The following is a 14,992-nucleotide window of genomic DNA, read 5'->3' on the forward strand; positions in this document are numbered from 1 at the left end:
GCAGTTGCTAGCGGTGGCACGAACTGGCTGGGTTTTGATGAATCAAGAAGTTGTGGGTGTGTTGAGGCTTGGCCCCTCACTGCAGTCCACATTGTTCTAGTTGCATTTCTTCAATATGGAAATACGTTGTTAAGCATAGGCTATAGTATTCACACTGATATAGGGGCTATGCCTACTGTAAACTGGAGTCTGCACATTGACATTCCAGACAGTCAAAAAGCAAGATTAAATTCACTAGGCTATTTGATAAGGCCTAAAAAGACAGTATATAATTCTAATCAAATTCTAATAAAAACGAAACAACAACTTGTTTTAAAAGGATATGTCTAAATATAGTTACAGGCACCATAATTCCTCCCCGTGGGTGTCTAATACAGGCAAGACAACTGAGACTATGAGGGTTTTACGCACATCCAAACTTCTCACCGGAGCTGGATGAAGATCCAATACAAAGGGAAAGGGGAAATGTCCACTCCTTTATAGTGCTTGCAAATGTAACATTTTATAAACGTCATGGAACCATCTTACATATCATATTTCTATTTCTCCAGAAATTGCAGACGAAATTGCATTGAGCCATGTAGCCTATGTTATCCAGTTATCCGGTTTATATTTCTAATAAGTTTGGTTTTTAATCCAATTAAACGAAAACAATCAATCTGAGTTTTAAACCAACAACAATATTTCTAAATAGGACCGGGTAATAAGCATTATATCATAAATCGCTTTTCTCATTCCATGGTAGTGTGCACATGTAGGCCTAAATCTTCATTCAGTACCACTGCAATGATCCGTAATACACTCTTCCTGAAAAGGCTAACGGTGAGACTTTCATTAAAGATCAGGAATGGTGCAGGAAAGTAGTGAATTCTAAGCAAACTATTGCTACTGTCTTGTAAACTACCAATACTGTGTGGAAGAATGTTAATAGGAGGGTCGTTCCACCAGTTGGGTGCCTTTTGAGTGCTGTAATTTTAACAACATTCCTTCATAATCCTTAAGAGTCGATTGATGCACCCCATCAAAAACTGTCTGTTTAAACTAGAGATATCAGTTCATTTCTATGGGCTGTGTCTCAATCCATCACATCTGCCCAGGACAAACAGCCTTCCATATCTGAGGTGGAAAGTGTCAGAGCTACCGCGCTGTTTGTCAGACAAGGAGACCAAAAATGTATCTCCCCCATAAACGTCTGTAGCATCCGAACGGTTTGGCTTACATTCTCATGAACACGATGGTGGTCTCCGCTTGGTCTACGACCCCCACAAGCACCACGGGACTCGTCTGAAGTCGGTACTGCCAATGTGCCAACTTCTGTCTGTAGCGTCCAAACCGTTTGGGCTACAAACTAATATGACCCAACCATAGAAATGGGAGAGTCTCAGGAACACGATGAGGTTCTCTGTTTTTCTCCCTCACAAGTGTCACGGGACTCGTCTGAAGGTAGCCCAGTACCAGTTTTAAAAATGAATTGAAGTATGGAAGTAGATTTGTGCCGACAAAAAAGGGGGTTAAATATGTGTAAAAAAAATACATATTATTGCTATTTTAAACTGGTTACAAACGTAATTAGAATAGTAAAAATACATGTTTTGTCACACCCGTGGTATATGGTCTCTTATGCCACGGCTTTCAGTCAATCAGCATTATACACTGCTCAAAAAAATAAAGGGAACACTTACACAACACAATGTAATCAAACTGTCCACTTCGGAAGCAACACTGATTGACAATAAATTTCACATGCTGTTGTGCAAATGGAATAGACAACAGGTGGAAATTATAGGCAATTAGCAAGACACCCCCAATAAAGGAGTGGTTCTGCAGGTGGTGACCACAGACCACTTCTCAGTTCCTATGCTTCCTGGCTGATGTTTTGGTCACTTTTGAATGCTGGCGGTGCTTTCACTCTAGTGGTAGCATGAGACAGAGTCTACAACCCACACAAGTGGCTCAGGTAGTGCAGCTCATCCAGGATGGCACATCAATGCGAGCTGTGGCAAGAAGGTTTGCTGTGTCTGTCAGCGTAGTGTCCAGAGCATGGAGGCGCTACCAGGAGACAGGCCAGTACACCAGGAGACGTGGAGGAGGCCGTAGGAGGGCAACAACCCAGCAGCAGGACCGCTACCTCCGCCTTTGTGCAAGGAGGAGCAGGAGGAGCACTGCCAGAGCCCTGCAAAATGACCTCCAGCAGGCCACAAATGTGCATGTGTCTGCTCAAACGGTCAGAAACAGACTCCATGAGGGTGGTATGAGGGCCCGACGTCCACAGGTGGGAGTTGTGCTTACAGCCCAACACCGTGCAGGACGTTTGGCATTTGCCAGAGAACACCAAGATTGGCAAATTCGCCACTGGCGCCCTGTGCTCTTCACAGATGAAAGCAGGTTCACACTGAGCACATGTGACAGACGTGACAGAGTCTGGAGACGCCGTGGAGAACGTTCTGCTGCCTGCAACATCCTCCAGCATGACCGGTTTGGCGGTGGGTCAGTCATGGTCAGTCATGGTGTGGGGTGGCATTTCTTTGGGGGGCCGCACAGCCCTCCATGTGCTCGCCAGAGATAGCCTGACTGCCATTAGAGCAAGGCATTGATGCTATGGACTGGCTAATGCCCGTTCCCCAGACATGAATCCAATTGAGCACATCTGGGACATCATGTCTCGCTCCATCCACCAACGCCACGTTGCACCACAGACTGTCCAGGAGTTGGCGGATGCTTTAGTCCAGGTCTGGGAGGAGATCCCTCAGGCGAGAAGCCACCTCATCAGGAGCATGCCCAGGCACACTACTGAGCCTCATTTTGACTTGTTTTAAGGACATTACATCAAAGTTGTATCAGCCTATAGTGTGGTTTTCCACTTTAATTTTGAGTGTGACTCCAAATCCAGACCTCCATGGGTTGATACATTGGATTTCCATTGATTATGTTTGTGTGATTTTGTTGTCAGCACGTTCAACTATGTAAAGAAAAAAGTATTTAATAAGATGATTTCATTCATTCAGATCTAGGATGTGTTATTTTAGTGTTCCCTTTATTTTTTTGAGCAGTGTATATATTTCCTGTGGTTTCTTATATCTCCTAGATATAGGACAGACACTTCAAAACCGCATTCCATACGATACATTTTTTGACTGTCTATTTTCCTGAATGTATTTCTATGGGCTATCGTAGTAAAGACCAAATACACCACGTCTAAGGGCTGAATCCAGGCAGTCTGTGTTGCTTCTTGCAAAAGAACAGCTCTTAGCCATTGTATATTGGCCATATACCACACCCCCCTTGGGCCTTATTGCTTAAATATAACACAGTTGAAAGAAACCCTATTTTTCTCCTCTCCTAGTGTGCGGTCATCCAGCGGTGTCCCTGGAAAGTTAGCAGAGGGTTCTGGGTGGGGATGTTGCTCCTAAAGCGAACATGGTATTCCCTGGTATTCTCAGTTCAGAGTCAAAGAGAGAGTAATGAGTGGCCGCAGTGATCAGAGACCCGTGGGTCATGACTGCAGCTGGTCACCTCTGAACTGACCAAGGAAGACATTAAGGTAACGCTCATACAATGACAATAGTCCAGTCATTGTGAAATGTACCCCAGGCTCCAGGTTTAACCTGCTGGGTCATTCCTACACTGGCTCCAGGTTTAACCTGCTGGGTCATTCCTACACTGGCTCCAGGTTTAACCTGCTGGGTCATTCCTACACTGGCTCCAGGTTTAACCTGCTGGGTCATTCCTACACTGGCTCCAGGTTTAACCTGCTGGGTCATTCCTACACTGGCTCTAGGTTAACCTACTGGGTCATTCCTACACTGGCTCCAGGTTTAACCTGCTGGGTCATTCCTACACTGGCTCCAGGTTTAACCTGCTGGGTCATACCTACACTGGCTCCAGGTTTAACCTGCTGGGTCATTCCTACACTGGCTCCAGGTTTAACCTGCTGGGTCATTCCTACACTGGCTCCAGGTTTAACCTGCTGGGTCATTCCTACATTGGCTCCAGGTTTAACCTGCTGGGTCATTCCTACACTGGCTCCAGGTTTAAGCTGCTGGGTCATTCCTACACTGGCTCCAGGTTTAACCTGCTGGGTCATTCCTACACTGGCTCCAGGTTTAACCTGCTGGGTCATTCCTACACTGGCTCCATGTTTAACCTGCTGGGTCATTCCTACACTGGCTCCATGTTTAACCTGCTGGGTCATTCCTACACTGGCTCCAGGTTTAACCTGCTGGGTCATTCCTACACTGGCTCCAGGTTTAACCTGCTGGGTCATTCCTACACTGGCTCCAGGTTTAACCTGCTGGGTCATTCCTACACTGGCTCCAGGTTTAACCTGCTGGGTCATTCCTACACTGGCTCTAGGTTAACCTACTGGGTCATTCCTACACTGGCTCCAGGTTTAACCTGTTGGGGCTACAGGTTAGCAATGAACCCCGAGCCGGGATTGCTAACAAGGCTGGAAATTCAAAACATCAAAAATCTAATAATTTCAATTTCTCAAACAATCAACTATTTTACACAATTTAAATGATAAACATCTCCTTAATCTAACCACATTGTTCGATTTTCAAAGAGGCTTTACGGCAAAAGCATAAAGTTAGATTATGTTAGGACAGTACATAGCCACAAAAGTACAAACATCCATTTTCAATTCAAGGTCAGGCGTCACCAAAAGCAGAAACCAGCTTGAATTATGCACTAACTTTTGTCATTCTCCATCAGATGACACTCATAGGACATTATGTTATACAATACATACATTTTTTGTTCCATCAAGTTCATATTTATATCCAAAAACAGCATTTTACAGTAGCGTGAAATTCAGATTTTTTTCTTCTCTGAAATGCTTCCGGTGAACATAACAAAATTACTATTCGAAAACATTGGTAAATTATAATATTGTCATTCAAAGAATAATATATTATCATCTCGTAATTGCTACCGAATGGCCAGATCTCAAAATAACTTTACTGGGAAATCACATTTTGCAATAAACGGGGTGCTATGCTAAGAACAACAGGCTATGCTATACAGTTAGCATCATCTAAAATCGATAATAACATTGTAAATACCCCCTTACCTTTGATTATCTCCATCAGAAGGCAGGATCCCAGGTCCGGAAGGCATTCCAGGTCCGGAACAAATGTGGTTTCTTTTGACAAAGTTAATAATTTATGTCCAAATAACACCAAGTACTTAGCGTTCATTATGCTCCCACAAAACGTGGTGGGGGGGCTGGTAAAATCACGCCGAAAAGCTAAAAAAACCTAGTAAATAATCTATTTATGTTAGTTCAAACATGTCAAATGTTGTTTAGCATTAATCTTTTGGTCCATTTTTAACGTTAAACATCAGTAATATTTTCACACAACCTATCCTATGTCTAGATAAAAAATGATGACAAACTCACGTTTCTCAGATTTATGCGCAGGCGCAAAAAAATGAAGTGATGATATGTCAACTTCCTTGGATTCTAATTTGCTTTCTGTTTATCATAGACGCTTCAAACAACTTTATAAAGATCGTTGACATCTAGTGGAAGCCGTAGGTGTTGCGAAATGAATCCTTTCTCACTATGGTATCTATAAAACAATGACACTAAATAGTACAGTCACAACATTCACATTTTTTTGGATCTATTTTTCACAGGTTTTTGCCTGCAATATGAGTTTTGTTATACTTACAGACACCATTCAAACTGTTTTAGAAAATTCAGAGTGTTTTCTATCCGAATGTGTTAATAATATGCATATCCTAGCTTCTGAGTTGGTGTAGGAGGCAGTTAAAAATGGGCACATATTTTTTTCAAAATGTCTCAATACTGCCCCCGAGCCCCAACAGGTTCCTGCTGGGTCATACCTACACTGGCTCCAGGTTTAACCTGCTGGGTCATACCTACACTGGCTCCAGGTTTAACCTGCTGGGTCATTCCTACACTGGCTCCAGGTTTAACCTGCTGGGTCATTCCTACACTGGCTCCAGGTTTAACCTGCTGGGTCATTCCTACACTGGCTCCATGTTTAACCTGCTGGGTCATTCCTACACTGGCTCCAGGTTTAACCTGCTGGGTCATTCCTACACTGGCTCCAGATTTAACCTGCTGGGTCATTCCTACACTGGCACCAGGTTTAACCTGCTGGGTCATTCCTACATTGGCTCCAGGTTTAACCTGCTGGGTCATTTTCCTACACTGGCTCCAGGTTTAACCTGCTGGGTCATTCCTACATTGGCTCCAGGTTTAACCTGCTGGGTCATTCCTACACTGGCTCCAGGTTTAACCTGCTGGGTCATTCCTACACTGGCTCCAGGTTTAACCTGCTGGGTCATTCCTACACTGGCTCTAGGTTAACCTGCTGGGTCATACCTACACTGGCTCCAGGTTTAACCTGCTGGGTCATTCCTACACTGGCTCCAGGTTTAACCTGCTGGGTCATTCCTACACTGGCTCCAGGTTTAACCTGCTGGGTCATTCCTACACTGGCTCCATGTTTAACCTGCTGGGTCATTCCTACACTGGCTCCAGGTTTAACCTGCTGGGTCATTCCTACACTGGCTCCAGATTTAACCTGCTGGGTCATTCCTACACTGGCTCCAGGTTTAACCTGCTGGGTCATTCCTACATTGGCTCCAGGTTTAACCTGCTGGGTCATTCCTACACTGGCTCCAGGTTTAACCTGCTGGGTCATTCCTACATTGGCTCCAGGTTTAACCTGCTGGGTCATTCCTACACTGGCTCCAGGTTTAACCTGCTGGGTCATTCCTACACTGCTGTGCCATTTGGAGCTCAAAAGTTTTAGAAATGTAAAAATATTTTTGTATTTTTTTGTATTCTATCAGAAAAAGAACATGTTTGACTTTCAGAAAAACATATTGATCAAGCTCAGGGACACAACATTTTGGGGTGCATTTTCCAATTTGTTAGGTGCACAATCCTAACAGGGGGGAATCTAACAGGACAGAAATGTTGTGCTAACATGAGCCATAGCTCTGTGAGTGAGAAAGATTGAGCTAGCATAATGGTGGAGACTTGAACTTGATTTTAACTTCCCTATCAAACATATTAACATTTTTGATCATTATATTTTTTTCTATATAATTTAATCAGGGTGGACATTTAAGTGGGACATACAGACTAACAAGAAACATGGATAAATAGATACAACTGAGTGTATGTTTTTTTTTAGCTTTGCACCATTGTTTTCCTACCAAAGAAATTGACACTTCCTGAATATGGTGTCATTGTAGGAAGGGGATGTTTTCTTAAATGGAAAATTACAACAAACAGGGTGGAAAGTGATATCAGGGACACGGGAAAACTTAAATAAAATAACCATGAAAAAAAACCTGTATTGATGAAAGAGACAAACTAGGACTAAAATGAAGAGGTATTATTTTATGGCTTATATTTCTTGTGGAAGTTGATAATTAACACCTGGGGACATGGCAAATATGCCTACATCCACTGACAAAGTGTTAAAAATGCATAAAATTCACTTTCAGGATCCATATTTTGGTGTTAAGGTAAAGGACACGTGATCTTATATTTTAAGCCTTTTGGAATCCACACTCTAACGCCTTATGATCAGTCACTAGATCAAATTCCCTGCCGTATACATACGGGTGAAGCCTTTCACAAGCCCAAACCAATGCAAGGGCCTCACGCTCAGTTTGTGAATATCTACATTCACACTCTGATAGACTCCTGCTCATTTAACAGACTGGAACCATTTCTCCTTGTTGTTTTTACACAAGCACAGCTCCTCGGCCCACTGGTCCTGTATCTGCTATTACTTTTGTGGGCACGTCTTAGTGAAGTACGCGAGTGTCACGGCTTCAGCCAGTTTCTCTTTTAATGTCTGAAATGCCTTCTTCGGTTCCGGTCCTCTGTGGAATGTTGTTTCCTTCTTGGTCGACTTCTGCAGAGGCTCTGAGAGTGTAAAGAACTGGGGGATGAACCTACTGCTGTAACCCATAAACCTAGAAAGCTAGGAACCTCTGATGCTGTCTCAGGCTCCCTGGCCTCCACCACGGCTCTCACTCTTTCAGCTGTGGGTCCTATGCCTTTCTGTGAGAGTAACATGCCAATAAACACCAATTTGTTCATGTTGAACTGACATTTCTCTGAGTTGAGAATCAGCCCACAGTTCTCCAGCCTATTGAGGACAGCATGTAGCCGCTGGTCATGGGTCTCCTTGTCTGAGGCGTGGACGATGATGTCATCCGATATGTTTTCCACCCCATCGATGCCTGCCAGTGCTGTTGCGATTTAATGTTGATACTGCTCGCTCACCAATGAAACTCCAAATATGAGTATTTTATATCTGTATATCCCATTATGCACTGCAAATGTCGTTATGCCTCTCGACTCCGGTGTTAGTTCCAATTGATGATAGCCCCATTTAAGATCCAGTTTACTGAACATCACAGACCCATTCATTCCTTTCAAAAGTTAATCTACTGTGGGGATTGGGTACCTGCCACGTATGATTGGTGTGTTCGCTTGTTTCATGTCTAGACAGTCTTATGTCGCCGTCCGGTTTTGGCACTACAACCACCGGATTCACCCATGGTGTGGCACCATCCACTCTCTATTAAGTCCATGTTTTGTAGTTCCTCTATCTGTTTCTCCACAGCTTCTCTCAGGTGGAATGGTACACTCCTAAGGGCCTGTGCTACTGGTGTCATGTTTTCATCAACATGTAGGCTGATCTGTTTTGTGTTTAGCTTACCCAACCCTTCAAACAACCTGGGGTATTGCTGTTTAATCTGAGTTTTTACATCTGTCGCTGCTGCTCTGTCAACACCCACTTTTAGCACACGCAATTAAATGGCAGTCTCTTTTCCTAGCAACGGAACTCTGTGTCCACATATCACAGTACAACTCCGCCTATGTGCTGTGCTTGCCTGTCTTTACTTGGCATGTGAAAACCCCTTTTACTGGTAATGGCTCGCTAGATGAGTATGCATATAGCTTTTTATCAGTCAGTGATGAACGGCACCTTATTTTCTTGGCTTTAAACATTTCCCATGTGCTCTCATCTACTATGTTACTCGCGGACCCAGAGTCAATTAACATGAATAAACTGACCCCTCCCACTGAGAACGTGATCCTGTCTGAGTTACAGTTCTCATTTGCCACAAATGCATAGTCTCTGTTTTGTTCCTCTGAATTAACATATATCACAGTCTGTTTTGAGTAGCCTTTGCTCTTGCACATGTTAGCAAAATGGTTCTTCCCATTACATTTCTTGCAGGTCTGCCCATGTGCTGGACAAGCAGGATCCTTTGCAAAATGATCTGCATGTCCACAACGATAGCACACCTTCTCTGATTGGTCTTTCCCTGCTGCATTCTGTCTCAGCCCATTTTTGTGATATTTCCTCTCCTTTTTGAAAACATGATGCACGGTCTCATCGTTAGCATCTGTACTCACATGCATGGAGGCCATTTGCACTTCTATTCTTTCACATTGTGCGGCTAGCTCAAGTGACCCCGCTAATGTTGGCCCAGGGCCCTCCTCCAATAGTTTTTGGCGCACATATTCAGTACTACACTTGCTGTATGGCATCACTAATCTGATTGTCCTTATCTCCAGCAAAGTCACAGTCTTTAGCTGCTTGTCTAAGACGAGTAACAAATTGCTGAACTGTCTCACCGCTGTCTGCGAGTGTGAAGAAAATGTCCTGCACATCTGTCCCAGCATGATGCAGAAGCAAAGTTCTCCTCCGTTTTGTAACCACATCAATGTCACCAGACAGTATTAACCCTTTACCATCCGCGAACAGCTCAAACGCCATCAACCACCTGGACCTAGCGTAGCAGGCTCACTGTAGTAGTCAAACTTTGGCACAGTGTTTTCCATCTCGACGACACTAACTCACTTTTCAGATTTAACTATCGTTTTCAGACGTTATCCTCGTCACCATTGTTCAATCTTATACTTACAACTCGTACTAAGTTAAGATATTATACTGAATTAAATCAACTAGACTCAGAGGTAAACTTCAACACGTCTTTACTCCATCACTGTCCCTGTAACCCCTCACATTCCTTTACTGACGTGGTGACGTCCTATCTCAGTATGTCACATCAATACACGACACTTACATCCTGATGATGTTGCAAGAGCATGAAATACCGACCACCTACCACTGGTTTACAGGTTCATTTCATTCAGCGGATGTTCATTTCATTCAGAATTCATCTCTCTCTTGCTCTCTCGCTCTCTCTCTCTCTCTCTCTCTCTCTCTAGGGTTTGGTGTAGGAGTCGTGACAATCTCCAATAAGCTCCAATATGTCCAGCTTCCTGTGGTGGATCAGCAAACGTGCAGAGCTGCTGTTGCCCTGAACGATAGACTAATATGAGTTGTAGTGGCAATCAATAACATCTGTTCTCTCAACGTCAGTCTTTCCGTGTCATTAAACATAAAATCACGATTTATTTTGCACACTTTCAAATGAATCTCACAATATATTAATAATATTTAATTTATGATTTCAACACACTGTAGGTTTAGAAAAGAAAAGCTGGACACATTTCTGAGGCTCCGATGCAACGAATGCACTAAATACCAACGTTTCCACAGCTAAGCTGCCTTCATCAGGGTCTCATCTACCTAACATACTGTAGGCTGTCATATCCCATAACTACACTAAATACCAACGTTTCCACAGCTAAGCTGCCTTCATCAGGGTCTCATCTATCTAACATACTGTAGGCTGTCATATCCCATAACTACACTAAATACCAACGTTTCCACAGCTAAGCTGCCTTCATCAGGGTCTCATCTATCTAACATACTGTAGGCTGTCATATCCCATAACTACACTAAATACCAACGTTTCCACAGCTAAGCTGCCTTCATCAGGGTTTCATCTAACATACTGTAGACTGTCATATCCCATAACTACACATGACCAGGGATGTAGTTTAAAAAAGGTACATCATCTGAATGCCATAGTGGATAGTGTTGAATGTACAGTGTGTTCTTCATGAAAAGGTCAACAGTGTAGCAGCACTACAGTACATCTCTGCATCATTTGACCTGAACTGACATACCCAGGTGTCGTGTCTTTGGCATCATTAAACTGAAGATATGTTTATCAAATAACTCTCTGTAATTATTATTACGCGATTAAACTGATTAATCGTGTAACTGTAATTAACTAGGAGATCGGGGCACCAAGGAAAATATTCAGATTACAAAGTTGTAATTTTCCTAATATAACTTTCAGATATCATAATATCTGATCTATGAGTCTTCTGATTAATGACGTATTAGTTACCTCGTCAGTCTCATTCCAAACGTCGTAAATTGTTGGTTATCTGCAAGAACCCAGTCTTCACTATGAGTCATCCATACATCAACTGTCTTAAAATCATTTATTTACTAACTAAGTAATTCACAGAAATGCATAACAAACAGTAGCAAGGAAATGATAGGAGAATGTGCCCTAGTGGGCTAAACCGGCATGGCGGCTTGTTAGACAAAAGAGTTTGCACATGAACGTTCACTCATTCGGGAACAATTGCAATCAATATATATATTTACGCTCAGTGTGTCGTCGGGATCTTTGTTGAAAAGTCCGTTCTGTTGGAGAGTTTTGTCCTCGCGTTCTCTCTATCTTTCTCTCTCTCTCGGTTAGAATGGATATTTCAAAGTGACATTCATTAATGTCGTTATAGGACAGATGTTTCGTCGGTCTTCGCGTTCAATGATACCGAATTCCTAGCTGCAGACTAGTAATTAATATCAAAGACTTGTTATTATTCTGTCGGTATCAATAGTCTAAGAGTTTATCCACGTGGTATGGTTAAAGTTCAGAACGAGGAATGCATGGTCAAACCTTCAGTCAACTCGTAATGGAGGTCAGCTCGGTCTGCTGATAGAAAATCTGGGTGGGGGTTATATTCGGAACATAGAAAAGGCTGTCTCATGACGCCAGGTCCCGTCTGGTCATGGGAGTGTGCTGATGACTTGGTGAAACTTTAAACAGAAATACAATTCTCTCACATTAACATCTTACAAGCATCCCAACATATTCCCAATTGCTTTATCCTTATTCATTTATTTTTATACAACCATTAGATGTAAGTCTCACAACTGAGGCTATTATATAAACAGAGCCATGGTAATGTGGCCGTATTGTCTCTCATGAGCTTCACAAAATTGTACCAAACGGACTAGTTCGTAGCTGGATTCTTCACCGATCTTTTATACCTTCTCCAGAACATAAATGTCGTTCGGTTCTCCAGTCCTGTGAGGTGGAAGAATTCCTGGGTTCTTTCTATGAAACCCACTCTCTCTTTATACTGTGGCCATGAGGCGGGAATTCTTAGGAATTTACGACCGCTCTCACAGAGCCTGGGTAGGGGGAGGTATGGGTAGGGGGATGGTGCATAGAAAACCCAAAGAGGGCAACGTCATGACACAGGCCAGCAAGGAGTATGTCCCTATGTGTAAACAAAACAAACTTATCAATTTACGGGAAGAGCACTGAACACACAACACTTTCCTCCCATTCTCTCTCTCCTCCCTCCCCTTTTCTGCCCCTTCCTCCCCCTCTACCCCCCCTTTCCCCTGCGCCCCATCCCCCCTCCAACCTCTGGTAGATATGCATTCTGTCTTTTCTAGGTTAAACTTTTCGACATTAACGTAAAAAAGATTTTACCTTTAAGAACTGGTCAATTGTAGTCTTTTAACTCCACCACCACCACTACCCTGTCTCTCGGAATCTTTCACTCTCGGCCTCTCTCTCTTCCCCCCTTCTCATTCGTCTATTTCAGCCAAGTCAAACAGAGCAGGTTTTAACATGACTTTTAGACTCGTAGTCTAGCATAATACCTCAACATAGGTCTCTATTGGGACACACAGACTGCAGAGAATTCAGGTCTAATACATGTGAGCAATAGCCACACAACAGTAAAACAATAACAACAGAAACATTTGTGGCCAGGACCTTCAACATGGACTGGACCCCTCCGTTCATCTGGTGAGTTTGTTTGGTTACACTATACTTGAACCCATTGGCTATAGCTAAGTGAACGTAAACAACAACTGCTTACGTGAGTGTGTAAAGTCAGTTGTCATAATCAGACCAGCTGCCGTGAAGGTGTATGCCATTTATTCCATTACTAGTACATTATGTCATGTGACTAGCACGTGTGAGGAGAGTTCAAATGAAGTATAACCTGTTTGTTTATATTACGCAGCACGCCAGTGGTTTTAACGTTTATTGAGCCTTCATCTTGAAGGATGATAAGAACATATGATTCCTACAGCATCATTAGGTTATGTTTTCTTCTGCTTCCTGGTCACAGATCAGAAAATTGCTCTCTTTCTGATCAGTCATCATACAGACATGTTTCAAGGGGCTGTATTTACCTCGTTGTGACACACAACTCCTCCTATACCTCCCATCTCAGCCCTCTCTCCCTGTGTTGCTCTGCTCTAGGCTGCTGTGTGTGTCTGTGTGTGAGTGTTGGCGGTTGGCCCGGTCCCTGCCAGCCCTACATGGGGTGGTCCAGTCCCCCCAGTTCCCCCAGCCGTACCCTGCTGCCCTGTCACAACAGTGGGACCTCAGTGTACCTGAGGGTTACCAGCTCCAGCTCAGCTTCACTCACCTGGACATCAGGCCGTCCGCCAACTGCTACTACGACTCACTCACGGTCAGTGGACTTCAAAAGAACACTTCGATACCTTATTATAAAATGTATTAGGGTGTATTAAATGTTTCACTCCGTCATTCCAGGTTTTATATGACAAAAAGGTCCTTGCAATGTTCTGTGGTCAGGAGAATTCTGCTGTTGGACATCACCCAGGCAACCGGCCACTCTTGTCTCCAGGCAACAGGCTCACCCTGGTCCTTCAGACAGACGACACGAACCCTGAGCCACACCAGCACCTCGGCTTCTCCGCCCATTATCAGGCCAAAGGTAGTGCAGCCCGTACCAACCTGACTGGAGGATCAGATACCGGGCTCACAACAGTACTACGTACATAATCCAAGGCAACCGTACAACACTGTTAAACCAGAAACACCAGGCAAATCTCAGTGAAGGTGACATCACGGTGTAATGCTAAGCTACACCCTCCACCTCTCTCCTTCCCTCCACCTCTCTTCTGCATCCCTCTTTCCATCCCTCCACCTCTCTTCTCCATCCCTCTCTCCATCCCTCTCTCCTTCACCTCTCTTCTCCATCCCTCTCTCCAACCCTCCACCTCTCTTCTCCATCCCTCTCTCATCCCTCCACCTCTCTCTACATCCCTCCACCTCTCTTCTCCATCCCTCTCTCCACCTCTCTTCTCCATCTCTCTCTCCATCCCTCCACGTCTCTTCTCCATCCCTCTCTCCCTCCCTCTCTCCATCCCTCCACCTCTCTTCTCCATCCCTCTCTCCATCCCTCCACCTCTCTTCTCCATCCCTCTCACCATCCCTCCTTCTCTCTTCTCCATCACTCTCTCCATCCTTATCCCAGACATAGATGAGTGTTCAGCTCCAGACCCTGAGGATGGTTCTGGTCCACTCTGCTCCCAGATCTGCCACAACACCCTGGGCTCCTACATGTGCTCCTGTCGCCATGGCTACGAGCTCCGCCCTGACCAGCGCACCTGTGTCTGTGAGTACATCTATCTATCTATCTATCTATCTATCTATCTATCTATCTATCTATCTATCTATCTATCTATCTATCTATCTATCTATCTATCTATCTATCTATCTATCTATCTATCTATCTATCTATCTATCTATCTATCTATCTGTCTGTCTGTCTGTCTGTCTGTCTGTCTGTCTGTCTGTCTGTCTGTCTGTCTGTCTGTCTGTCTGTCTGTCTGTCTGTCTGTCTGTCTGTCTGTCTGTCTGTCTGTCTGTCTGTCTGTCTGTCTGTCTGTCTGTCTGTCTGTCTGTCTGTCTGTCTGTCTGTCTGTCTGTCTGTCTGTCTGTCTGTCTGTCTGTCTGTCTGTCTGTCTGTCTGTCTGTCTGTCTGTGTGTGTGTACT

General features: G+C 43.9%; 1 protein-coding gene across 2 annotated transcripts in view; it reads left to right on the top strand.

Annotated features, from left to right (window-relative positions):
* Positions 1 to 12,634: 12,634 nt before the first annotated feature.
* The window catches only part of LOC106576275 (complement C1r subcomponent), a 6,590-nt gene continuing 4,232 nt past the window's right edge, over positions 12,635 to 14,992 (top strand). The window contains exons 1-4 of one of the 2 annotated variants that reach the window (XM_045718750.2): positions 12,635 to 12,984; positions 13,447 to 13,660; positions 13,744 to 13,927; positions 14,471 to 14,611. In XM_045718750.2, the coding sequence (XP_045574706.1) occupies positions 12,959 to 12,984; positions 13,447 to 13,660; positions 13,744 to 13,927; positions 14,471 to 14,611 (565 nt within the window). In that variant the 5' untranslated portion in view covers positions 12,635 to 12,958. The remainder of the gene's footprint in view (positions 12,985 to 13,446; positions 13,661 to 13,743; positions 13,928 to 14,470; positions 14,612 to 14,992) is intronic. The other variant, XM_045718752.2, reaches the window with a different exon arrangement.

This window comes from Salmo salar, chromosome 05, assembly GCF_965601325.2.
Source record: "Salmo salar chromosome 05, fSalSal1, whole genome shotgun sequence".
In the NCBI taxonomy this organism is placed as follows: Eukaryota; Metazoa; Chordata; class Actinopteri; order Salmoniformes; family Salmonidae; genus Salmo; species Salmo salar.